This window comes from Vigna unguiculata, chromosome 3, assembly GCF_037176805.1.
Source record: "Vigna unguiculata cultivar grain cowpea cultivar isolate G323 ecotype 2 chromosome 3, ASM3717680v1, whole genome shotgun sequence".
Taxonomy (NCBI): Eukaryota; Viridiplantae; Streptophyta; class Magnoliopsida; order Fabales; family Fabaceae; genus Vigna; species Vigna unguiculata.
In genome coordinates, this window is record NC_140794.1 from 13185429 (window position 1) to 13210476 (window position 25048).

Sequence of the window (25048 nt, forward strand, 5' to 3'; positions counted from 1 at the left end):
AACTTGGATAATGAAGAGCTTTGTGTAGTGTTCCCACATGTTTAGATTCATGCATTCTAAATCTTTCAACCACCTTTGCAAATATTCTTTCTAAGATAAACATAATGCCTCAACTAGTGATCCCTCTATATGCCCATCCTCAATATTTGTCTTGTAGGATCAAATCATTCATTTCAAACTCAGGGCTTAATTTTTCTTTAAGATCCTTTAAGTTATTTATGATGGTTGGTTATAAGGATATTTCCTACATATAAGAGCAAGAACAACACAATATTTTCTTTTCTTTTGAGGGCTTTAGACACAACTGTCATAATTGTTCCTCTATAACCCTGTCTCAAGAAATCATCAAATCTTTTGTACAATTGCTTTGAACTTTGTTTCAATCTATACCATGATTTCTTTAAGAGACACACCTTGCATTCCTCATTAAAAAACACCTTAAGCTACTACATGTAAACAATCCTTTATAGGTTTCCATGCAAAAAAAAAAGGTTTTCACATCAAATTATCCTAACACCAAACCGTATTGGTTAACAATTGAAATTAAAATCCTTATTCAATAGTATTTTACCACATGTTAGAAGATCTCAATATAGTTTACCCACTCCATTAATGTAGAACCTTTTGCCACCAATCTTGCATCCTACAACCTTTTGTTTTCTTGGTAGATCGGCAAACATCCAATGTGATTCTTCTTCGAAGATTCAAGCTCTTCCTTTATGGCAACTTGTCATTATTGACCTTTTATGCCTTGTATAGCCTCCTGAAAGCTTCTAAGCTCTAAACCTTCCATCTTTTCAATCTTAGTCAAAGCATAACTAATAAGGTTAATCCTTCTATCCCTATCACGTATGAGTTAATAGTTGGATTCAACTTTTGTATGTTTTGGCCTTCTTGAGTAAGAGGTAAAAGTTGATTTATATCACTTGATGCTTGATCATTTGACACCTTTAGACGATGTGGTCCATCACTAGAAGACTCTACATCAACATGGACTTTCTCCTTACTTTTCTTTTCATCTCTACACATCATAGCCATTCAAGTTTCATTGAATGTGATGTCTATACTACGTATGCTCATTGACACCTACATATCCAATAAACATACATCTCTTGTAACATCCTAGGCGGATATTACTATTTAAATAAAAGAAAACAATAATAATATTAACTCCGAATTTAAATCGTCTTTCCTAAAGCGGGAAAATTTAAACTTTATTAAACGTGCCTTAATTCAAAATCCATAAATCAAGACTTAACTATTACAAAATCCAAAGTTCCATTCATATATAAATTGATTACAAAAAGATAAAACGTTCTTTAAAACATTTCACATGCTAGCCCATCTCTGACTCTATGCGTCGACATCATCAGTACCTGAAATAACATATGCTCTTGTGTGATACGCCACACGATCATCGCCAAACATAAGCAGATAGGGTTAGCTCAAAGAATTAAACATAATCAAAGACATCTCATAAAACCTTCACTCAAAGCATTTAAAATTCACCCAAACCCCTTCTGAGGACCTCCACCCTTATGCACTATAAATCATGGCCTTTCACAATGTTCATCGAGATTTTACACACTTGGACAATGACCTTAAGATGACACATGCTGCCACGAGCCACCACTCATGGTCTAACCTCTACGAGCCTTTCACTCGTAGACCAACACGCGTGGAAATATCATGTTATGAACACCATCTGTAATAACTAAGTGGAGCTAACCAATACAAACAACCATTTGTATTCTCACATAGGATTCCCAACAACACCGACCACAACCCATACATGGATTCATACTATCCTTATTTCACAGTGGCATTTTCAAACACTTTTCACAATACACATTCACACGAACATATGTGTGTGTGTGTATATATACACACACACACACACACATATGAGAGACCCCACAATTGCCCCAGAACACAAAATTGGGAAAAATCAATGCGCGTTGCCAGGCAATTCATAACAGAACCCAGGAAAATAGGCAACAATTGCATGCATCGCCTGGCGGCTTTGAAGGCCCACCAAACAGTTTCTGGAAAATTCCAGAAACCTAGAAATTCCAGAATTTTGCAGAAAGAAAGACACATACATATATTCCATACATCACGCCTTTACATGAATACAGAGATATGAAATCAAGAATTGTAGCTGGAAATCCTGCTCCAAGGCACTCTAAGGATTCCTTCTTGCACCAAAAATTGCTCTAAGAAATTGATCATTAAGGGACATTAAGGACTATACCGCACTAACCAAGGTTCAAACCCTCATCCACCCAATTACCATATGCTCAACCATCTATCACATATGATTCTTAACATTTTATGCACATCTATATAATTATGACACCATGTCAGGTGTTCATGCATGCACACAAAATAATTAAACAATTAAAATCTCACAATAATGGCATACACAAGACTTGAATCCAAGTCCTATCAACAACACTTCACACACTCAACCACTTTAGCTATAACTGCTCCGTGCCATAAATCCCCACATTAATTACTATAAAATCCTTTTACCCGCATTTATATTAAATAAATATTTATTTATTTAATTTTTTCAGATCTTACATCTCTCAACCTATACATCTAACTTATTCTTTTTAGCATGTGCAAACGATAAAACACCAAACACAAATTCTCATATTTTTGTTATACTTCCACTCCAAACCTTGATGGAGTCTTAAACTTTAGAGATGATAGACTCTTGTTAATCAAGTTGAAGACATTGTATGCAACTTCTCCCAAAAAGAACTTATGCAAACCAACCCCAACAACATACATATTAAACACTTCAAAATGATTTTGTTCATCCTCTTAGTGAGCTCATTTTGTTGTTGTGTAATTGAGATCATCTTATGACTTCTTATACCTTCTACCCTACAAAACTCATTAAACTTCCTTGTAACAAACTCTAATCCATTTTTAGTCTTGATCATGTTCAATTTGGTCCCATGTTAATTACTTACCATGGCATGCCACTCTTTAAACATATGAAAAGTCTCATCCTTGTTTTTCAAGATACTTATCTACACCCACTATGAGTAATAATCTATTATAGTGATTTTCTATAATCTAAAATTGCTTAAAATTTACAATTTCTTCCTTATCTTTTCTTCACTGATCTTCTTGAGTCTTTCTTGTTTTAGAAAAAAAAATCTTTAAATTTATTTCTAATTTTTTTCAGTTGTATTTTCTAAATTCTCTCCCCATTCTTAATTTGGTTTTTCTTCATTTGTAATTATATTAATCTATAAACTCAGAGAAGACTTTTATAAAAAATGAGCTTCTTAAGGCTATCTCTGGATCACAAAAAGATCAAACACAAAAATAATGTACAATTGAAAAATAAGGTTAAATATGTTTTTAGTCCTTAAACTTAGATGAGAAATTGAAATTCGTCCTTGTCTTAAACTTTGATATAGTCCTCAAACTTTAAAAATGAATAGATATAATCATTTTAACCTAATGACGTTAATCTTTTTGGGATTGTTAAACGGCGTTTCCAGTTAACATTAAAGTAAGAACATGTCAAATGTTAGCTTAAAACACGTTTGATACGTTAAAAAAATAACATAGTTAAGTTAAAATGACTATATTATATCCATTCATTTTTATAGTTTGGAGACTAAAATGTATTAAAGTTTAAAATATGACGAATTCTAATTTCGTGACAAAGTTCAAATACCGAAACATATTTAAACCAAAATAAAATTAGATTAAGGAAAAGAAATGGGAAAAAGAAATACAGTAAAATTCTTCCCGGAATAAATGCAATGAATATTCACTAGAAGAAGTTCTCCGATATTAAAATTCATAAAAAGGAGTTTCATACGCAAGACTCCCAAAATTTTCATGAACTTTAATTCATTCAATTTCAAGTGTGAAGATTATATAGAAAAGATTTGGGTTCAAAATCCATGTAAGAAATGGGTAAAGAAATCATATGCAACCATGTTAAAAGTGACATGTGGTGCTAAAATGAACGTGTCACGTGAAGAAAGTTATAACTTTTATACGAAAAAATGTGGTTAGGTGCATAAACTTGTTTAACCTCTTCAATCATGTGTTAGTTAAGTGAGTTTATGTATATCTCTACTTGTTTATACCTTCTATAGCTTCCTAGAAATTATTAAAACATCTTAAAAACTTCTACACAAGAATTACTACAATAATATTCTAGAAACTTCTAAAAGTTACAAATTGTTATGCCTCCTAATTTCCTCTTCAAGTTCTGTAATTTTCCTTTGAATTTATTTCTTTTTTTTTTCTTTAATCATGTTCTCTGTAAAGACTCCTTGAGTAGCTTCTCCACCATCAAAGGTCTTTTCTCATCCTTGAATTGTTTCTCCCTTATTTCATGATCACATATTTGTCCTATCTTAGAAAAAAAATTGTTCACAAATTTGAAGATATGTTTTATAAGAAGAGTTGCTTAGACTCAAACTATGAATCACAATATACTCATTAAGAAGATTTAATTTATATGCATGGTCATTATCGTTTATATAGGATTTAGAAAGGACTCTTTTTATCGTGAAGTTTTTATTTTCTCTTACTAGAAGATTTATCCATCTCAAATGTAGCAACATCCAATCTCATCCTTTCTTCCTTTGTTGGCCAACTTTTATATTGGATTATTTTTTTCTTTATTTCTTTGTGAGAGGGATCCTACTAGGATGTTATATCTAAATGACAATCATTCAATTACGTGCTAATTCATCAATGATGCTCCATCAAAATTTTATAACATTGTTAAACTAACTTTTTAAAGTTAATATGTTATTTTAATTGATATCAACACTAGTCTCTTAAAATTATTTTAAAATTAGAAAGTATAATAATAAATAAATAAATAATTGGAAGATAAATTAAAATACTTAAACTTAAATTTATTAACGTAAAAGTTTACAAGTAGTTTATCGATCAAGTTCAAAAAATTATTAAATTTCAATAAATAATTTACATTTAATTTTATTAAAATTTAAAGTTAAGAGTTTAGTCAAATAATTGAATTAATTTGATTTAAACAATAAGTTTGCTTGTATATATTTATTATTTTTTAAAGTTTAACATACCATTAATTATTTTTTTAATAATTATATAACCATTTGCTCACTTAATTTTTAATTAATTTACACTTATGTATTTATCATGAAGTAGAAATTACAATGAGTAAACAAGATAATTCCATAAAATATTATTTTATTACAATAATTTCATACATATAAATTTGAAAAAATTAATTAAAATAGAAAAATACAATTTATGGTGGAATTAAATTAAGTAAGTTTAATTATTTTCGCATCATTCCTAAAATATCCTTTAATTAAGTATGATTTTATTTTCAATAATTTTTTTTCATGGTATCAAAATTTAAAATTAAAATTAAGATTAATAAAATTAAATTATATCAGTTGGCTTTCTTAATTAGTTTAATTTTAATTATTTTCACGCATATTAAAGTTTAGAACCTCAAATAAACACTATAGAATTTTAATACCAAATTATTTTTTATACCTTGAAAAGGGGAACATTTTCTGCTGGGAATTATTTAAATTGTAATTTTTTAAGCATAAGCATGACATGACCTGGAGACAAAAATCTTGTGCGTTCTTATATTTCTGAAAATAACCTTAAAAAAAGTTGTCTTGTCAGAACTCTTCACAATAATAACATTCCAACTACATCGCTTTTGCTTCCCCTGAACTAGCGTATACCAAAGCCCCTGGCTTTGGTCCTTCGCTAGGGTTTTGGGATTTCCCATTTCCCATTTCGTCACTTCTACGTTTTCTGGGATCACCTTTTTGCCCCTGAAATTTCCAATCGTCTTCTTCTCTCGGGTCTAAACTTCTCAAGTTCAGAGGTACCTTCTTTATTCTCTATTATCTATTGTTCTTCCAAGCCTTCTTACAAGTTGCAAGCTCTTGCTCTTCATGTTTGTTTGTTTATTTATTTATTTTTTATAAAACGATGATATTTTAAGAAACCCAACACTTTTTTTAAGGTTGTTTTAGCATATGGTTATCTGGGTTAGAGATCAAGGTTTGACTTTTAGTTGAGTTTTCGTAGTTTTTGAATTTGAAGAACATGGAACTCATGTTATTGAAAGTTGAGATCTTTTGAGATTTGGGTTTCGATTTAGGTATTAAAGTTTGGTTGATCTGTTAACTTGATCGATATTTGATAGTCGTAAGGTTGTCAAATGGATATTTGGTGTGAATTTTGCTGGACTGTGGAGGATACTTTGAATTCCTTATGTTCAGTAACTTATCGGTAGTGAAACTGAAACAGGGAAATTCAATGCAGTTGTTTTTGAGGAGTTTCATGTGATCTCTGTTGTTCTGGTCTGGTTTGTTGGGGATCTTGAGTGGGACTTTTGCTGAAAACTGTGACTCCGTAGCAATGCCTGAAAATCAGGGCTCTTCTTCGTCGCTGTCCTCGTTTGGTCGTTCAATATTTGGTGTGAGGCAGGAGCAAGTTCATTCCGTGGAAGCAAGTCATGAATCCGATTCCTGTAATTTAGAGCTTGGATTATTCCAAAAGCGTGTTACAGATAGGTTCCAAGACCTTTCTGTGGCTAGTGATGAGGAGTTTCTCACAATTAGTTGGATCCAGAAGGTCCTCAATGCGTTTATCCTCTGCCAAGAGGAATTCAGAGCCATTCTGTCGAATAACAAAGAGCATGTCACAAAACCCCCACTGGATCGCATGGTTTCGGAATTCTTTGATAGATCAGTGAAGGCGCTTGACATTTGTAATGCAAGCAGAGATGGGATTGAGAAGATTCGCACATGGCAAAAACATCTGGAGATTGTCTTTTGTGCCTTAGGTTCATCTAAGAGAGCATTAACAGAAGGCCAGTTCCGTAGAGCAAGAAAGGCACTGATGGATTTAGCATTGGCAATGCTTGATGAGAAAGAATCTGGATCAATCTTTTCTCAGCGTAATAGGTCTTTTGGGCGACATAACTCTAGCAAGGATCATCACTCAACAGGGCATTCAAGATCACATTCGTGGAGTGTCTCTCGGTCCTGGTCTGCAACCAAGCAACTACAGTCCATTGCGAATAACCTTGTTCCACCTCGTCCTACTGAGATTGCTGCTACAAGCAGGCTTGCGATTCCGGTTTATACAATGAACTGCATTCTCCTCATAGTTCTGTGGACCCTTGTTGCAGCTATTCCTTGTCAGGATAGGGGTCTAAGCATTCATTTTTCAGTCCCACGGCAATTATCCTGGAGCACTCCGGTTTCGGTACTTCATGAACGGATCACTGAGGAGTCAAAGAAGAGAGAGCGGCGAAACTCGAATGGCTTGTTGAAGGAGATACACCAGATTGAGAGTAGCAGCCGCCGCATGACCGACCTGATAGATTCAGCTCAGTTTCCATTGGCAGATGACCAGAAAACACAAATTGATTGTGATGTGATGGAGCTAATGCATGTCTGTGAAGCTTTAAGAAATGGGTTGGACCCGTTGGAGCGCCAAGTGAGAGAGGTCTTCCGGAAGATAATGGCGTGTCGAACTGAGGGGCTTGATTACCTTGGCACTTCAAGCCATAATGAGCAATGAAAATGGTATGTTGTTGATGAGCTATCAGATGTACAAATTTGCGGAGTGTGTACATTTTTTGAGAGGAGGAATGACTCGGCAAGACAAGCAGATAAATCTTTTAGCTCTCTTGTATGCATTGTATTATTCTCAGTACTTGTTTGAAAAAAAGAATGGTCAGTTTACGAATTTAATAGTTTATAGTTTCTTTGCTTTGCTATATAAAATGGTGTTTTTGTTGCAATTGTATGCGGTCATTTTTAATGCAGCAAGTATAACTTCAGTCAGAAGGCACTTGCACAATGCCTGGAAGGGAACTTGAACAAAGGGTCTAATGGAGGGCGTTTCAATTGAATACATGTACAATACAAGATTATTAGTTCAAATTTTATTCTTTGTTTGTATCCAAAACATGGGGATAGAGGATGGGCAGAAATTATCCATTTCACATTTGTTTTCATTACAATCCAATCTTTTTCTGAAAGGGACAACTTAGATTAAAAAGAATCGCAGCTTCTTAGACTATCCTTTTATTTAGCCGATACAAAGAAAAGCGCCGGTTGAAGGTAGCAGTAAATTTGATATCTCACTTGGTACTACTAATACTGTGTATTCAGTTTTTGCACATGTTCGCTTTCCACTTTCCCTAGTATGATACGCAGTGCATCATTAAATAAAAGGCATTTATGTTTAAACTGCTCAAATACTACGCAGATATCTGACTCGAAGAATTTAGTTTGGTTGTATTATTCACTGTTCATCCAATGAAGCACTGAACTCTGAACTAGTATTATGTTTAATCTACAGTAAGGTAAATTTAATCTGCACAAACAAGTACATAAATATGAACAAAACGAACTATAACAGGTTTAAAAGGGAGGGCACCGTGATACCAGAAAGCGTAATCTGAAGTAAAAGGATGGAAGTTCTGTAGGAAATTCTTTGAATATTATCTGTCAGTGTACAACATTTTATATAGGTTCCTAAGCCTATAGAACTACAACGACTTCTATAAACTTAAGCAGACAAGGTAAACTAGTCATTCTGTCTTTTGTACAAAAAAGGCTGTATAACTACATAGAAAAGTTATGTTAATATGGCCAAGGTCCCATGCATGCTTCTTGCTCTGCAAATTCCTCCATTTTCCTGACCCGAATTGTTTGGAGGAATCAAATTTATCAATTTGTCGCACCGTGAGGATGGTGTTGGAAGAGTACTACCTCTGGAGTTTGGGCCCATGATGGACTTTGAATTGGAATCTCTGAGCTGTTTTTGATTTCAATCCCATGCTTTCATTTCCAATGTTCTTGAATTATTGTCTCAACTTCACTGTCTATCTAAATCAACAAGTTGTCTGAATTCCAAGTAGATTACTTCTTTGCTAACAAAACAGCTCTGGGAAGGACCACATTATGAACTTTGCAAAAATGTCAGATTCCAAGAACTCGATATGAGCTGTCCGTCCAATAAGTGTGTTTAAGTTCCTGCCATAGGAAGAGGTGTTGAAGTTGATGTCACAGCGCATGACCACCCTATCGTCAGAGTGGGCTCGGATTTGGTCCAAGCAATTATTCAGCATCTCCATGAAGATTTTCCCTCTTCTAGAGAAATCCACAGAAGATGCTGGGCAAGGTTCTATTCTGGCAGAATGGTACGGAACATAGCCATCCTGACATGTAACAAGAATGAATCATTATGATGTAAGGAGAAGTTCTTCTAGTGTGTCTTATAAACTCTGATGATTCCCATCATAAGCATATAAAGATTACCTGAGGTGATGACAAAAGAAGCACATTCCGGAAGTTAGCCAATGTCTTCTCCTGTAGACAATAGTAACAGTAAGACTAATATCACTTGTGTCCCTATTTTCACTTCATTAAAATATAGCAAATGAATATGAACAAAACATCCCTGTAGCCCCACTTCTCCAATAACTTAACTCCCATTTCAAAGCCCAAAAAAATGCATTAATTTCACAATTACGGAAAAGGAGTCCTAGATAAGAAGTTAGGGATCAGGTAACTTATAATCAAGAGCAAAATATTAGGCATTCCATACCTTGGAAAGATTATAGATGAAAGTATTTTCAAGATCAGGGTCATCTGTAAATGTAAGTTGGTGAATGCATTGTGTGCCCTTGAGCTTCTTCAGTATCCACAGCCCTGAATTGAATAGAGAGTTCGAACTATACATATAACCCAAATGTGGACCAGATATGGAGACATAGGTTTGCAAGTATCTTAGATATGGCTCCATGATGCTCTCTGGAATTATTCAAAAAAAGACATTACTTTCCCTAGTTTAATTTCTGAACGCTACTGTTAAAAAAATTATTAATTGATATACCTGTTAAGGCTGTCCTGATAATGAGATTCCCAATAGAATGACCGACAAAGCTAAGCTTGATATCCTTCAAGGTTCCACTTCTTGAAGCTTTATCCATCTTCTTTTTCAGGAAGGAGATCACTTCTTGGGCAAGCCGTGATCCCATTTCTCTGAAGTCTCCAGATGTTTTATCCTCATTTGCCTCTGACATTAGAAATTGTATCTTGGGGTCTATTAAAAGCCATTGGTTCCGAATAAGCCGTAAATCCAAATGATTTCCCTGTTAAGTTTAAGTCATGGAGAGCACACTTAGTCAAATCATCTATTAATGGAAATAAAAGATAAACAAGACAATAATAGTTGTGATGTTTTGACTCTAAATCAGCATAGAGGACCATCTTCTAAAAGATGTCTAGTAGTATTAAGATTTAGTTAGACAGTCTATTGTCTACGCCTTGTATTGTAGACAACATTTTGAACTATCTTAACAGTTTTTTGTTATCCCTTAGTTTTGTGTATAGAGACACGCTACTCTGTGGGGTATGTTGTGTTGATATACTCTCATTCACTCTTTGTATAACCTTATAATAGAGTTACTTTCTTTTATCCTTGTTCTCATTTTTTTTTTTATCATTGTGCAAACCCAACAATTGGCACCGTCTATAGAGTCAGCCACAGCCAGCGGAAAGAATTTGAAGAACAAATTTCAAAGAAATTACCATTGAATTTGACATTGAGAAGTTTTCTGGTGAACTTTGCATTATGGAGGATCAAGATGAAAACTATCTTGATACAACAAATATGTGTTGATGCTATAAAGGAGGAGGCAAACATGTCAACGTCTTTGTCCCAGAAGAAGATTGACATGATCAACAAAGATAGAATCACCATAATTGTGTCTTGGAGATAAGCCATTCAGGGAAGTCACAAAGAAGATAATTGTTGTGTCAATGTGGATAAAACTTGAGTTATTTTAAATGACAAAATCTTGGCACATAGACTCTGTTTAAAACAATAGTTGTATTATTCAAGATGATAGAATCAAGATGGTGGACCGGCTAGCAGTTTGATCAAATGGGTTTGACACCTAAGATTAAACGCGGTACTATAAAGATTGTAAACAGAGCATCTACAACTACTAAGGGGATGAAAAAGAATAGTCTTTACACACTATATGGTTTACCAGTGATCCCATATGCGTCTGTGCCTAGTCAAATTATGCAAGACAAAGTTGTGGCTTTGAGGTTGGGGCACATAAGTGAAAAAAATTTGGTGGAGCTGGGAAAGCAAAACCTATTGGGAGGCAATAGAATGGATAAGGCTGAGTTTTGTGTACTTCGAAAGTCTCATATATTGAAGTTTGGGGTTGGTAACCATGTGTTCAATAGACCGTTTTAGTATGCTAATGCAAACCTATTGGAGTCTAACATGAGCTCAAACTCATGGTGAAAGGTCTTATTTCCTTACTATCATAGAGGATTACTTGCAAAGGGTGTATATTTATATATTGAAAAGTAAAACTGAGATTTTTCAGATGTTTCAAAAGTGGCACACCATGAACAGTAATCAATAGGTAACAAAATTCAAAGTTGTTAGAATTGACAACAAATTGGAGTTTGCATTAGAGAAGTTTAATGAGCTTTGTAAGATAGAAGGTATAAGGAGGCACAGGACAACCGCATATCCATTTCAACAAAATGGTCGTGCTGAGAGGATGACTAGAATCATTTTAAGGCGGGTAATGTGTGTGTTATTGGGAGCTAGTTTGCCTAAGTTCTTCTAGAGAGAAATTGCAATCACCCTTGTCTATCTGATAAATAGGAGTTCATTGTTTGCTTTGAAGTTTAAGACTCCCATGGAGGTATGGAGTGGAAAGCCAACAAATTATGATAAGATTATGATAATTTGAGGGTGTTTGACACCTTGGCATTTGCACATGTCAAGAAATATAAACTGAAAGCATGGGCAGAGAGGAGTTCATTATTTGGAGACATTGAACGAGTCTTTTGGCATTGGATTACATCGTTTAGAGGAGTTAAACAATGATGTATCAAATGACGATAATCAACCTTCTACTTGTACAAGAGTTTGATGATGTTTAAAGGCAAACCGGATTCCAAAGGAATAATTACAACAACTGCGGCTATATTCTATAGATAGGAGTGTGTTGTTCTTGATCTTGTATGTAAGTGATATCCTTATAACCAGCTAGTATTATAATGAGATAAAAGAGCTCACAGAAAAACTAAGCTCAGAGTTTTAGATGAAAGATCTTGGTTCCACAAGGCGAATACATGGAATGGATATATAGAGGGATTAAACGATTGGAGTGTTGCATCTATCACAGCAAGGATATTCGAAGAAGGTTGTTGAGAAGCTCAAGGTGCATGAATCAAGACCTGTAGGTCCACCATTGAGTCATCACACAAAGCTCTTGCTAATCCAAGCTCTTAGTTATGAGGAAGATAGGAGGGAGATGAAGACTATTTCATACTAATGGAGTAAGAATCATCATGGGATGGTATGTAGCAGATTAGATCTAGTGCACGTTGTTAGTGTGGTTAGTAGGCTCTTGATTGAGAGGCTTTGAAATGGGTCCTAAGATATTTGAACAGAACAATATATACCATGAGAGAATCAAACACATTGATGTTAGACTACACTTTGCTAGAGAAGTTTGAGTTTGGGGAGGTCAAGATTGTGAAGGTAGCTTTGGAGGAGAATCATGCAGATGTGTACGAAGTCTCTTCAAATGTGCTTACTAATTTTTCGTTTGAGGATAAAGGAAGGTGATGCAGAAGCTCTTTCATGATTTTGAATCAAGTTGGAGAATTGTGATGTATTGAACCTAAATCGTGATAATCTTTTGAAAAGCAGAAGAGACCATCTACTAGAAAGAGTCTAGTAGTGTTAAGATTTAGTTAGACCATCTACTGCTTGTATTCTTGTAGACGATGCTTTGTTTTAACTAAACAATTTTCTGTTATCCCTTGGATTTATATATAGAGACACATTTTACTCTTTGGGGGGATTGTGTTGAAATTTATTCCCTGTATGTAGAACCTTATGTCATAATACAGTTTTTTCTTTCATTCTTGTTCTTGCATTTTTCTTGTTATTGTTGTGTGAACTCAACAATAGGAAGCCCATATGAACTTTGACAAGTACTATACATACTCAGCTTCTTTTAAACAAGAAATTAATTAATGTTAAAATCAACATAAAAGGAAAATGGAAAACATAATACAAAGATCAGGCCACACTACAAAGTAAAAGAAAGGAAATTGTAATATTGAATATATCTGACTTTCTCTGAAGGAAAATCCCCGTTAACTATTGAGGGTTAATAGAAAAAAACAGCTGAAACAAAACAACAAAACCAATTTCTTTTGAGAAAATTAAGTTGTATAGAGCAGAGTTAGGTGCGGAATGACTAAAGAAGAAAAATAGAAACCTCCAAGAAAAAGCAACCGCAAGAAAAACTAATGCTTATTTAAAGCAAGCAGCTTAGTTCATAATCTAACTATGAAAGTAAGGTAGGCATCAGAACTATTATATTAAGAGAAAATATAGGGTAGGAGTGAAAGAATAATTATTTTAAAGTTGCTTTTTTAAATAAATTCATCATTTTATAAATATAATACTATAATAATAGTTGATATTGAAAGGATCTTTTGTGCTATAATATCTAACAAGTAATTAGTAAGATTAGTTCAGAGGTAGCTTATATTAGAACAGAGTTTTCTTTCCTTCATAGGTCACCGACACTGCTAGGATCACATTCCTATAATAGTAGAATCCTCAACTAAGCTATAGTTTCTTCTATTCATCCTACAAACAAGTAATATATGTATGTTTGGGAAATGGAAACACAAGCAACATGGTAAATATTCATTCAAGAGTTTCAACATACACAAAAATAAATGCACCAGAACAAGGCTAAATCTTTTTAATTTTAAGATTAAAGATTCAATGTTGTACAAAGGTGTAATAGTGAATGATCATAAATCTAAATCTTTTAAGGACTGACCAAATCTGTAATTATATTGTATAATAGTCAACTTTAGCAATTTAGAAAAGATACAGCAAAACAGAATGCCGTAATTTTTATTATTGCTGCTATGTGCTTAAAACTATATGTTCAGTAAGGCTTTTACATTTGTACAGAAGAAACTAACACCCACAGATTTACCACGAGGATAACTTCAAAAGAAAGTCACAACAAAAAGAAAATATGTATTACTCTAGTTAATCTTATATTTATCAATAACAGTAAGTTACGAACAACCAAATCATGACAAAGGAAAAACCAAAATAATTGGTAGCCTGAAGCTTCAAACTATAATAGCAAAAAAAACCCATGAACTCAGATAAGTTGTTCCTGTAAGTGGCTATATAACCTTAGTGTTCAAAAACATGACAAACTACAAATATGGACACAATTTGATGCTATTTCGTGCATAAGATTTGAAAACTGCATATGGTATTTCAGTATATCAGACAGCAACAGCATAGTTTTGAATTCTCCCATTTTATATCCCAGAACATAAATTGCAGCTTCCGTTTTCAGAGAAAAGCACTGTGGATTGTAACTTCTAAAAGACTGAAGGCCAAAAGCAACAATAGAGAGAGACAAAACTCAGATCAAGGACATAAAAGCAACTGCAAGAATGTGAAACATGCCTGAAATCCATGAACAAAAACGACTATCCTCAAAACAAGCTCATTTTGCTGTGAACTGCCACCACCCAACTTCTTTGGGGCTCTGGATCCATTTTCTACTATATGCCTTTTTTTGTCATCCAAAGGGTTGAAGTCTAAGTTCACACTGGCAGAATGGTTCCCGTTTGTCAAGCGTTCTATAATAATGATAGGAATCAGCAGAGGATCTCCAAATATAAACATGTCTTGAAGTGACCTATTGTTTATCTGCATGGGAATCACATATCATCAATTCCAGACAGCTAAAACTATAATACTGCAAAGAAGAAAAAAAAAAACATATTCTCTTACCCTCATTTGTGATATTCCTCGCCTGTGCAGTTCTGCACGCATTGTTGCACTTTGAATAGGCTGAATTGAGAAAATCGAACTTAACATATTTGAAGAAAATGACCACGTAAAGAAAATCCATAGCACAACAGAACTAATAAATATTAAATAGTAGATTATTACATCATCAGTAAATCTCCTTGTAAGTATTGAACTTCTATGTACACCGTGGGACATTGACGTCCCCTCAACTCCATAGTTCATATTTTGATGAGGCATTTTAAGCTTTGAGTATACCATCCATATAGACCATTCAGTTCTCCGATCAATCACCCAGGACTTCCGCAGAAATTCCAATATTTTTGTTCTGTTTTCCCTGGTTAAAATGATAGGGTAAAAAACAGATGTCATTGAATTAATGCACTGCTGAAATGTTATTCTCAAATACTAAATTTCTTACAACATAACAGTCTAGCATTGCATTTACATTACATATGGAAAATGTACAAAGAACAAAAATCAGCCTCGTTCAGGACAATCTAGTCTCACAAGCCAGTCAAAATACTGGAGCTTGGCAAAAAAGTTGAAAAAAAAAACAATTCAAACTGAAAGAAGACGGGACAATAGTTTTTCATTGCGCTATAATGATCAGAATGCATATACAACTATAGAAGCATTAATATACTAAAAAGAGCTACAAGGACATCAAAGATGCCAAACTTAAATAATTATTTGGACATGAAATCACTGCAATTATATATAACAAACCTGTGGAATTTCAGAAATATATTCCAGAGACATAAGAGCTGATTCCCTAGAGACTGGAAAGAGCTCAAGAGATGATCATCCCAAGAAAAAGGTTGAATTGACTTCTCAGTAAGGTTATTGATACAATAAGCAGACTTCTGTTTTAGGGAAACATGGAGGTTGTAAGTCGGTAAACAGTCTGAAACACAAAGAAACTAAAACAATAATAAATGTTCACGTTGACAGAATTAAAAACCTCGGCACTTATTACTTGTGCCATGTCAGACAGTTGAAGTGATGGTTCACCATGAACACTTTTCACAGATGCAGGTGGAGTAGGAGCAAACCATTCTGTAGCATCTGATTCAAAAGTAATTTCAGTCAAATCAATAGCTTTGCCAATGCCTGTGCTTATTCTTCTCAAATCTTCAAGCAGAATATCATACGCAGCCATCAATGCTTTGATGAGCATAACCTGATTTGAGTTTTGAGAATCAGAAGAAGAATAAGTTATAATAATAGTCAAAGAGATTTCTCAACAAAATTAAGCTTATCAAATAATATAAACCACAACTTTTCAACTTATAACACCTTAAAATCAGAAACAATGTTATTATGCGATGTGATCTATACACAACACCTCATACCTTGTTTGACCCAACATAATCTTCAACATAAGCACCTTCTGAACCTCTGGATTCACTGATATAATTCAACTAATCATATCATTCAAAAGCTAAAACAATACATTATATACAATAAGAAAAAGAAACATAATTAAATTATGGCTGCTAAAGTTATAAGGTTTAGATAGTGAATGGGAAAAGAGAATGGTTATACTAATCAATAATATGAGATTAAATTTGACTTTATGTTGTATAAAACAAAGCAGTCCGTCTCCAATGCCCAGTGGGACTAATGATTAGGTATAACTTAAGTAGCACTAGCTCAAGCCCACTAATAATAGCACAGTACACCTAACCCTAATCAAACAGGGAAACAACTTCTAAGACAACTCCTCCCTTCAGAAGACTAATTGATTCTAATGATATTCCAACAGCGATGATGATGCAACGGTTAGTTTGAACTTCAAAAACTGGAGGTCTGACAAACCTGGATACCTTCTGTTGAGATGTGTGATAACTAGCTTTTAGTAGGCTGATGTGAATGCTTGTATCAACAAGGACAGCGTGGAAAGCATCAAAATGAACAGGACAATATGAATGCAATCCTCGAAGAGCTTTAGGGGGGATTTTATATTCATGAACTGAAGCAGCATATGGATCCAGAGAACCTTGTAACTCAGGCCTGCACAAATGTTGAAATAAGCTCGGACTTAAAAACCTGAAACTCACATGATCGTAATAATAACATCTAACTAAAAGTCAAATGAATATTTGCACACTAGTTTAGTACACTAGTGCACCAAAAAAGGGAAAGGGAACTATTAACTAACTAACCCAGTTCGAGTTATAGGAGCATGCATGAGTTCAAACTTCAAGATGACTGAAGAGGATTGTACCTGTGTTTAGACAATAACCAAAAGTTTACAAGGCAGAAGAAAAATAAAAGGTAGTCTAGTGTCGCACATCACAAAAGTAGCAAGTCACAACAGTTTTTTTTTTTTTATTATTATTATAGATTCTTATAATGAAAGGAACATATTTCTTTGCACGTCAGATGTAGAAATGTGTTCAAATAACCATGATCTCATGAAGACAATTTATCCAATAGTTAATGAAATAATGAGACATCCTTAAAAATATAGGTTTTCCTTCCCCAACCTAATTAGCCAAGGAATGACACGACTTCCTTTTCTACAACACATGATGCAAAGGGACAACTTTACCTCTTTTGTAATTACACTAAACTTATTGTCCTGCGTTTGGCAATATCTTCTGACAAGATCTCCTATACTAGTTTGTTTCAACAAAAAGGAACCTCCATTTCGTACACAAACACATTAAAGGTTTATATCAGCAAAATCATTACAATAGTGAGAAAAACTGACCTCACACACGTCAAAAGACAGGTAGAATGAGATCATGATGGAAAGATGTACATCCTGTCTTGCATATTTAATATGGAATGGCGGTGTTGAAAAACTGTTGTCTGTATCATCAATCATCCAGACTCTACATAAATTGTCAGAACCCACTTCAGGAGCTGCAGCTCAAAGAAAAAGGACGGATTCTAAGATTATACACTATAGCTAGAACAGTTACACAAATATAATGCAAACAACAAACTAAGACGACAAATTCAGCATATCAAGTTCGTGATTGTAAATGTTCAGGTATAGTGAAAGTGTTCGGAGGTTCAAAACAGTACAGCTTAAAGAGATTATTAGGAAAGCATTACTATACCATCTGCAAAAACCTAAAGTTGAGTAACTATGCACAAAAGTACAAGTACTGTATGTTCAAATTGCTCTGCAAACAGGCATGCATTTAGTTGCAGATAACTTATTTCTGAATATGGCTAACTGAAATTTAAATTGGAACTCAATCTAGAAAAAGAAAAATGGTATAATTCTGACAATGATTGAGTTTGATTCCATAGTACTTGAACTCAAACAGAGATACCAACCAACAATTTGATATTCTTTTGATATAAGTTTGTCTTCTGAATTCCTAAAACTAGAAATGTATCCCTCACTCTGACAAAGAATTCATTAGATATCAATATCTGAGCAGACGCTGAATGACCCTTATTTTGATAAAAATCACTACTCTTAAAAGTTAGGTATGAGTCTAACGCAACTCCACAAAAGAGCACATGGAGTGAGTGTTGCTCTCATTTATATACATTATTTTTTTGTTTATCAGTAGTCAATATAGAAGTTCCAGCATACACCATCTCACACCAAAGACTGGATATTAGAAGTGTAATGTTTGCAAGACTGAACATATTTAAGTGGTTGGACAACGACCTCATAATGGGACACCCAATAACTCCAACTACAACTGCTAGACATCATGGATTTAGACCTAATTCATAGAGTATTGGTTGTCTCGTACTTATATACACTATTTTTTATCATATTACTAGTCAATACCGGATCTCCAACAACTACCACATTAAAGATAAATCATTGATACCCAAACAAGAATATTGTTAAAGGGAAAATAGCTAAAGTAACTACTACTTTTAGAGCCAAAATCATTCCAGTAGACTATTGTGCTTCTTGCAGCCATCTTTACGTGTTCACACCTCCCTAGTGATATTTTGTCATCTTTTTCTCAATTGGTGCCACAGCAACATCTTCCCATATGCAATTTCATATAATGTTCTTTCTTATACGCCTATATCTTAGCATTTTCATTTCTACTACTACCACTTTTTTTCCCATGTTGTTTCTTTAAAGTCCAAAATGCACTACCATAGAGTATAACCCGACATAAAGTTGTACAATAAAGTTTTCCTTTTAGCTTGGCATGTACTTTGTGATAAAAATAATCAATAATGTATTTTTTCACTTAAATGATCATGTATATATTTGTGCGGTGCGGCATCCTCATTCATTTCTCCTCAATTTTGTATTACAGGTCAAAATATTTAACTTCAAAATTTTTGTAAGGCATTTTTTCCCATGGTAACTTCCAAGTCATATTTCTCTTGTCTACTGTAAAACACACAAGGTATATACTTTGTCTTATTACTACTTAAGTGAAAACCTTTTTGTTTCCAATGTTTGTCTCCAAAGCTCAAGTCTAAATTTAATAGTTTGCCTTACTTCTTCAATCAAAACTATCATCCACAAAAGCATGCAATTTTAAATATAAATCTAAATTTGTGTTTAAATTCGTCACTAAGAAAATCGCAAATCAATAACATAGTGTTTCAGCGGTTACTTAGACATATTTAGACCTTTAATCAGTAAGATGAGCAATTTTTCATTTCATTAATAAATATATAAAAATATCCATTACAGCTTGAGAGGGTAGTTTTTCCAGTTCAAGCTTATAATGAGTGCATTTCATTTTAAAATTTGGTTCCTTAGTTTAGAAGCTTTTAATATAAGCCTTGCTTTCACATTTGTATATGCCTTGTTATGGTAAAATGTGCAAACAGCTTCATGAATAATAATAATAACTCAGGTTACAGTTTTGACTGCTAAGAAGCAGGAGCAAACTTCACTTCAATAAGAGACAACTATAAATTCAAGTATTATTTCAAAAGAAAACAAGAAAGTTGAACGTAGCTCTGGCACCAGTATTTACACATGACATACACACATTTCATATATTTTAAGAGAAAACATACACATCCAAACCTCATACTCGAACCCTTTACTGCACAACTCTGTGTGACAGAGAAGCAAGTAATCCATTTCTGTCCCTAAGCATTTGGGGAATGGCTAGTGAGAAGTATTTCAATGCACTAAAATGGAGAAGTGTGGCTTCTATATATCCCTTTAATTTTGGATGACTACCCAGGATTTAAAATATCAAATGACACAAGTCTACAAAAAGATTATGTACATTTTTATTTCTTGGTTGTTAAATATTTGAAATTAGCTGAATAAGCCATTTCAACTGATACATGACTTGAGAATAAGTTGCCTTGAAATACTGTTAGCAATCCAGCCAGATCATTAGGGCCCAAGAGGTTACAAAGAAGTCCAACTACTATCAAAACTTTCATTATATTCTTTCTTCTTGTCACTTGATTATGCAGGGAACCAATGAGTTGTCAATGTACTGACAATATATTCCTATAAATGATTAAATAGAAGCTAGAGAAGAATGAATTTATCATTTTGCAATAATTTAGCTGTTTTTACCCATTTTTTAACAATGCCATATCAAGTGCTCCAACCAGCAATGGCCGATCACAGTATCTATAAATTGGTTGCCAACTGCCTTGAGGACAGCATACATTCCCTTACCCAACTCCAAAGCACCCTCACTAACAACCAACAAGACCTCTCACACAACATTGATTTTATACATGAGCAGTTGTCTTCACTTACTACCTCGCCCCATGCTTCCCCCTCTCCCCCCCATCGCCATTACCACACCATCCCTCTATCAAAATAGAGCTTCCCCTATTCAATGGCCTTCACATTATGAGTTAGACCTTCAAAACGAACAATTTTACAGTTATTAGGGCGTTCCCAATGAAGAACGGATTAGGATCACTTCCTTCTACATGGACGCCCCCACACTGAGTTGGTATCAATGAATGTTTCACAATGATTTCCTCAAGTTGTGGCAAGGCATGTTGCAAGCTCTTGATCTTGTTTTGATCATCTTACTATGGTGAACATAAGAGAGCTCTGTTCAAGTTTACCTAGTGTGGCACCATCAATAAATGCATCACCAAGTTTTAGAGCTTGCCCAATTGTATTGTCAACTTAGCTCCAATGTTCCTTTTGAGTTGCATTAATTTTGGTCTCTCACCAGAAATTCACCAAAAATCTAGGAGGCTATTCATCGTATGCCAATGACAAAAAGTTATGGCCCTTGCCAAGTTGTAAGAGGACCAAGTGAATAATCTTTGTCAAGCTCTCATGCCCCTTCCTACCACTCCAATGAAATCATCCCACTGTGGATCCTTACGCATTAGTTTTACTCATTTGGGCCAACTCTTATCCTTTTATGCAAACTTACCTGTGTCCCCTCAACCTGCTTTAGCTCTCTTCCGAATCACCTCACATACCCACCACCAGTCCCTAACCCCTTTGCTAGGAAACACTAGCACCACCTTAACCACATCTATCACCTTGAGGACAACGTGGCTTTTCTAGAGGAGGGAATTGTTAGCAATCCAACCCAATAATCACGCCCAAGAGGTTACGAAGAACTCCAGCAACTATCAAGACATTTTAGCTTGATGAATTATAAAATTAGTTTATGTTTGCAGCCATGTAGGAAAAAAAGCATAACGGCCTGATGATTCTCCATTGCATTCTTTTCTTTCTGTTACCTGATTGTGCGGGGAACTAAATGATTTGTTATTGTAGGAAGCTGGAGAAGAATAATTTTACCATCATTTTGTAGTTATTTAGATGCTTTTACCTTTTCTTATTTACAGCACCATGTCAAATACCAACCGTAATTTCCATGTAAAGAACATGTTTTTGCCCGGATCTAACACATAACCTTGATGACAGCGCCACCGGATCTCAATGAACCCGAAATTCAAGTCTTCAACAAACTAGAACAGCAAAACTTACTACAAACTAAACTACAGAAACTAGATGCACTTAACCGCATGCACTTGAAGAGATTAGGAATACGTGTCACCTTCATACTGAACAACCCGCGCCGGAATGCCGGGATAGGAGTCTTCACCATCCTCCCATCTCATGGTGACCTTGATTTTGTACCATCTACAGAGCAGCCATAAAAAGAAAAGACCAATAAGCCCACAACAGTATCACAAGGAAAAGGGGAGGAACAGAAAGTGGAGCTTAGTGCTTACCCTTGTTCAAAGAGGTCAAGATTATGAAACCTATGAATGTAAATTGCAACTTCATGCACGGCATCGAGCACAGGCAACTGGTTTGGCCTGGCAGGGCCAGGATGTTGATGTTCAACATGGACCAACCTTTTGGTTGACCAATTCTTCTGATTCAGACCCACAAACCATCTGAGTCTCCGAAACATAAGTAGTAGTACTAGCAGACGATACAGCAATACTTCAACCCCAAATGATTACTCATGCCTTCAATAAAAGTGGAGAAAAACCCACAAGTCCTGAACCTAAAAAGGAACCAACTTTCTCCCACCCACCTTCGTTTCAGTGCAGACCGAACCTATTAATGTTTTCTCGTGCGTGAAAGCATCGCACTTTAAGTCATCTGTGAAGTGGGTCTCGGTTGCAGTGATTGATTGGAGGAACGAAGGAACAGTTGGGACCAAGATGAAAGAGAAATAATAAAAAGTGAATGAACGGAAAGCGTGTGGAAACAAGAGGAACAAAGACGCAACTCTGTTCATGATGAGGAGTAATAATTTATGAGTTATATACATGTTGGCACTTGGCAAGGAAAGGAAAATCACTTTCGTCAACTCTTTTCGCAGGTACCGCTATTAATGATCTCTCTTGTTTTTCTTTTTCTTAGAAGAAAAAAAACTAAAACTAAAATTTCAAAATTGTAACATGGGATGTCGTGTCGGTGCAGACCTTTATGCCTAAAACCATCTACTGAGATTGGTATCTCTACACTTAAAATGTTAGTTTCTTTTCTGTTTTGTTATACGAGGAGAATAACATAGATTGAAGGCTCCTTCCTACATTGTTTTACTTTACCATCTTTAATCCATTTGATTCTGGTGGAAATGGAAACTATGAACGAATGAAATCATTCTAGCCGTTATTACATTTTGTTTGAAGATTTCTTCTTCTTTTTTGGGACAAATTTGTATGAAGTTGATGACAGAATCTTATGTTGTTGTAGATAGTAGATTTAAGGTGGTGATCGCCATTGGGTATTGGAATTTAATTATTTTATGCTCTTTTGTAAAATGTAGTAATATGAAACATAATGTGTCACTAAATTAAATGTGTTGTTGAAGTTAATTGGTATTCTAAGAAGTGTTTGGGTGAGAATATACAAGGTTATTCAATAAGGATCTACTAGAGAATATATATATATATATATATATATATATATATATATATATATATATATATATATATATATATATAAAAGACCTAGATTTTTATAAAGGGTTGTTAATTAAAAATATGAGGTGTTTAAGAAATTTTAAAAATAATTAAACTTAACGAATTGATCTATTTAAATGAATTTAAAAAATAAGTATTTATTAATATTATAATTATATTAAATTTTCATATAATAAAATTAAAATCTATAATTATTTAATGGTATTAACTATTGAGCATGCTAAGTTGTATAAAGAATTAAACCCATAGAAACATTGTTGAAATAAATTTACGCATTTGATTAAAATTTTTAAAGTAAACTATATTATGAAATAACATAATCATATATTAATTTTAAACTATATAATTACTAGTATGTTTATTTAGTCGGACTGGACAATAAGTTTATCCAACTTTTAAGTTCTAATAGAAATACTATTTTTAAATTATTCACAGAATTTTTTTTATCATATTCTCTAAAAAAAATTTCCCAGAAGAAAATAATAAAAGATAACTGTTACAAGAATATAGTATAATTGTATTATAAATATTCATACTTAAATAAAAGTATATCTCGTAATAAAACGGTAAAAAAATCATAAATCTCTAAACAAATATTACATTTCATATTTTTATTAAACAGTCTGGTAATAAGTGGCTTCTCTTTTAATGACAAAATTATATATAACTTTTAGATAAAAATTGGATTTAGATTTTCCGTTGAATTTTTTAATATTTTTTATTTGTTGAGTATTTAAAATATACTATTTGGACATTTTAAAATACATTAACCTACTTTTTTAATATACTAATATCAGTTGTTTTAAAGACTGAGAAGAAAATAAACTTATAAAATTTAGATTATTTTTTATTAAAATTAAATGATGCTTATTTAAATATAATTGGAGAACCAACATGGTTTTTAATTAAATTGATTTGATAAAAAAATTGAATTTAAATCAACCAAACTAATAAAAGTTAGTGACTTAAATTTTAATTTCTTCCCTTCAAACCAACCAATCAACATCCTAAACACATTTAATGTGAGTTTGGATATCAATTTTCCTAGATTGAATCCAACCCAACACTCTTATGAAATGTTTGGTTTCAACAGATTTTATTCATCCCTAAGTCAATGAGAAAACGACAATAATAATCAAGAATTTTTGCTGGAAAATAAATTACTCTTACAATAAATTCTTATCACCAGTTAGAGGTTCATTATGATCCTCATTCAATTATTTTAAATGTTTTAGAATTTGGTTTGACTTTGATACCCTTATTATTTTAGGAAAATTATTTTAACCACCTAAATTATTCAATGATGTAATTTCAAAAACCCAAAATTCCATTATTAGAATTTCATATCAAACCTTAGACTCCTATAAAAAAAATTGAGTGTTTGAATAACTATATAATGTAGTACTATTTTTATTCTGAACATAGATTTGGAATCAATTATAAAGAATTAAATATATACAATTTAAATACACTTATATCTATCACGTGAATCAGGGTCGAAAGCTATATTTCTACTTTTGTACAATAAATGGTAAGGTATGCTTTATTCTTTAAGGATAAATGTTTTCTTCTAAACGATATTCCAGTCTTACAAAACCCCATTAAATTTAAATATTCGTTTTTTTTTATGATTATGATATTGTCTTCATACTTAATGCATCTTGGTACTTACATAACTTACTTTTACGTGTACTCTATGGTTCTGTTTTTAATATTGATTAGTGATGACAACTAATATATAAAACAATAAAGAATATGAAAACATAGTATTGAAATA

The 25048-nt window shown here is 33.5% G+C and overlaps 1 protein-coding gene and 1 pseudogene across 6 annotated transcripts; one reads left to right on the top strand and one right to left on the bottom strand.

Annotated features, from left to right (window-relative positions):
- Window positions 1-5651: 5651 nt before the first annotated feature.
- Window positions 5652-7813, top strand: LOC114178544 (protein ROH1D pseudogene; annotated as a pseudogene). 3 transcript variants are annotated; one of them, XR_014993938.1, is made up of 2 exons: window positions 5652-5881; window positions 6310-7813. The product of XR_014993938.1 is annotated as a protein ROH1D pseudogene, transcript variant X1 (transcript). The 3 variants fall into 3 exon arrangements; XR_014993939.1 differs by having other exon boundaries at window positions 5659-5881; window positions 6325-7813; XR_014993940.1 differs by having other exon boundaries at window positions 5661-5881; window positions 6296-7813.
- A 663-nt stretch (window positions 7814-8476) lies between these two features.
- Window positions 8477-22580, bottom strand: LOC114176305 (uncharacterized). 3 transcript variants are annotated; one of them, XM_028061293.2, is made up of 15 exons: window positions 22063-22580; window positions 21885-21970; window positions 17645-17799; window positions 17094-17155; window positions 16747-16941; window positions 16281-16335; window positions 15905-16108; window positions 15655-15791; window positions 15070-15262; window positions 14908-14967; window positions 14578-14823; window positions 9916-10174; window positions 9628-9833; window positions 9339-9389; window positions 8477-9238 (listed from the first exon to the last, which is right to left on the bottom strand). In XM_028061293.2, the coding sequence occupies exons 1-15, from the start codon at window positions 22245-22247 to the stop codon at window positions 8951-8953; spliced, it is 2382 nt and encodes a 793-aa protein (XP_027917094.1). In that variant the 5' UTR covers window positions 22248-22580; the 3' UTR covers window positions 8477-8950. The 3 variants fall into 3 exon arrangements, with proteins under 3 accessions (XP_027917094.1, XP_027917092.1, XP_027917097.1); XM_028061291.2 differs by having other exon boundaries at window positions 15890-16108; XM_028061296.2 differs by having other exon boundaries at window positions 15890-16108; window positions 17645-17768; window positions 22063-22233.
- Window positions 22581-25048: the final 2468 nt, after the last annotated feature.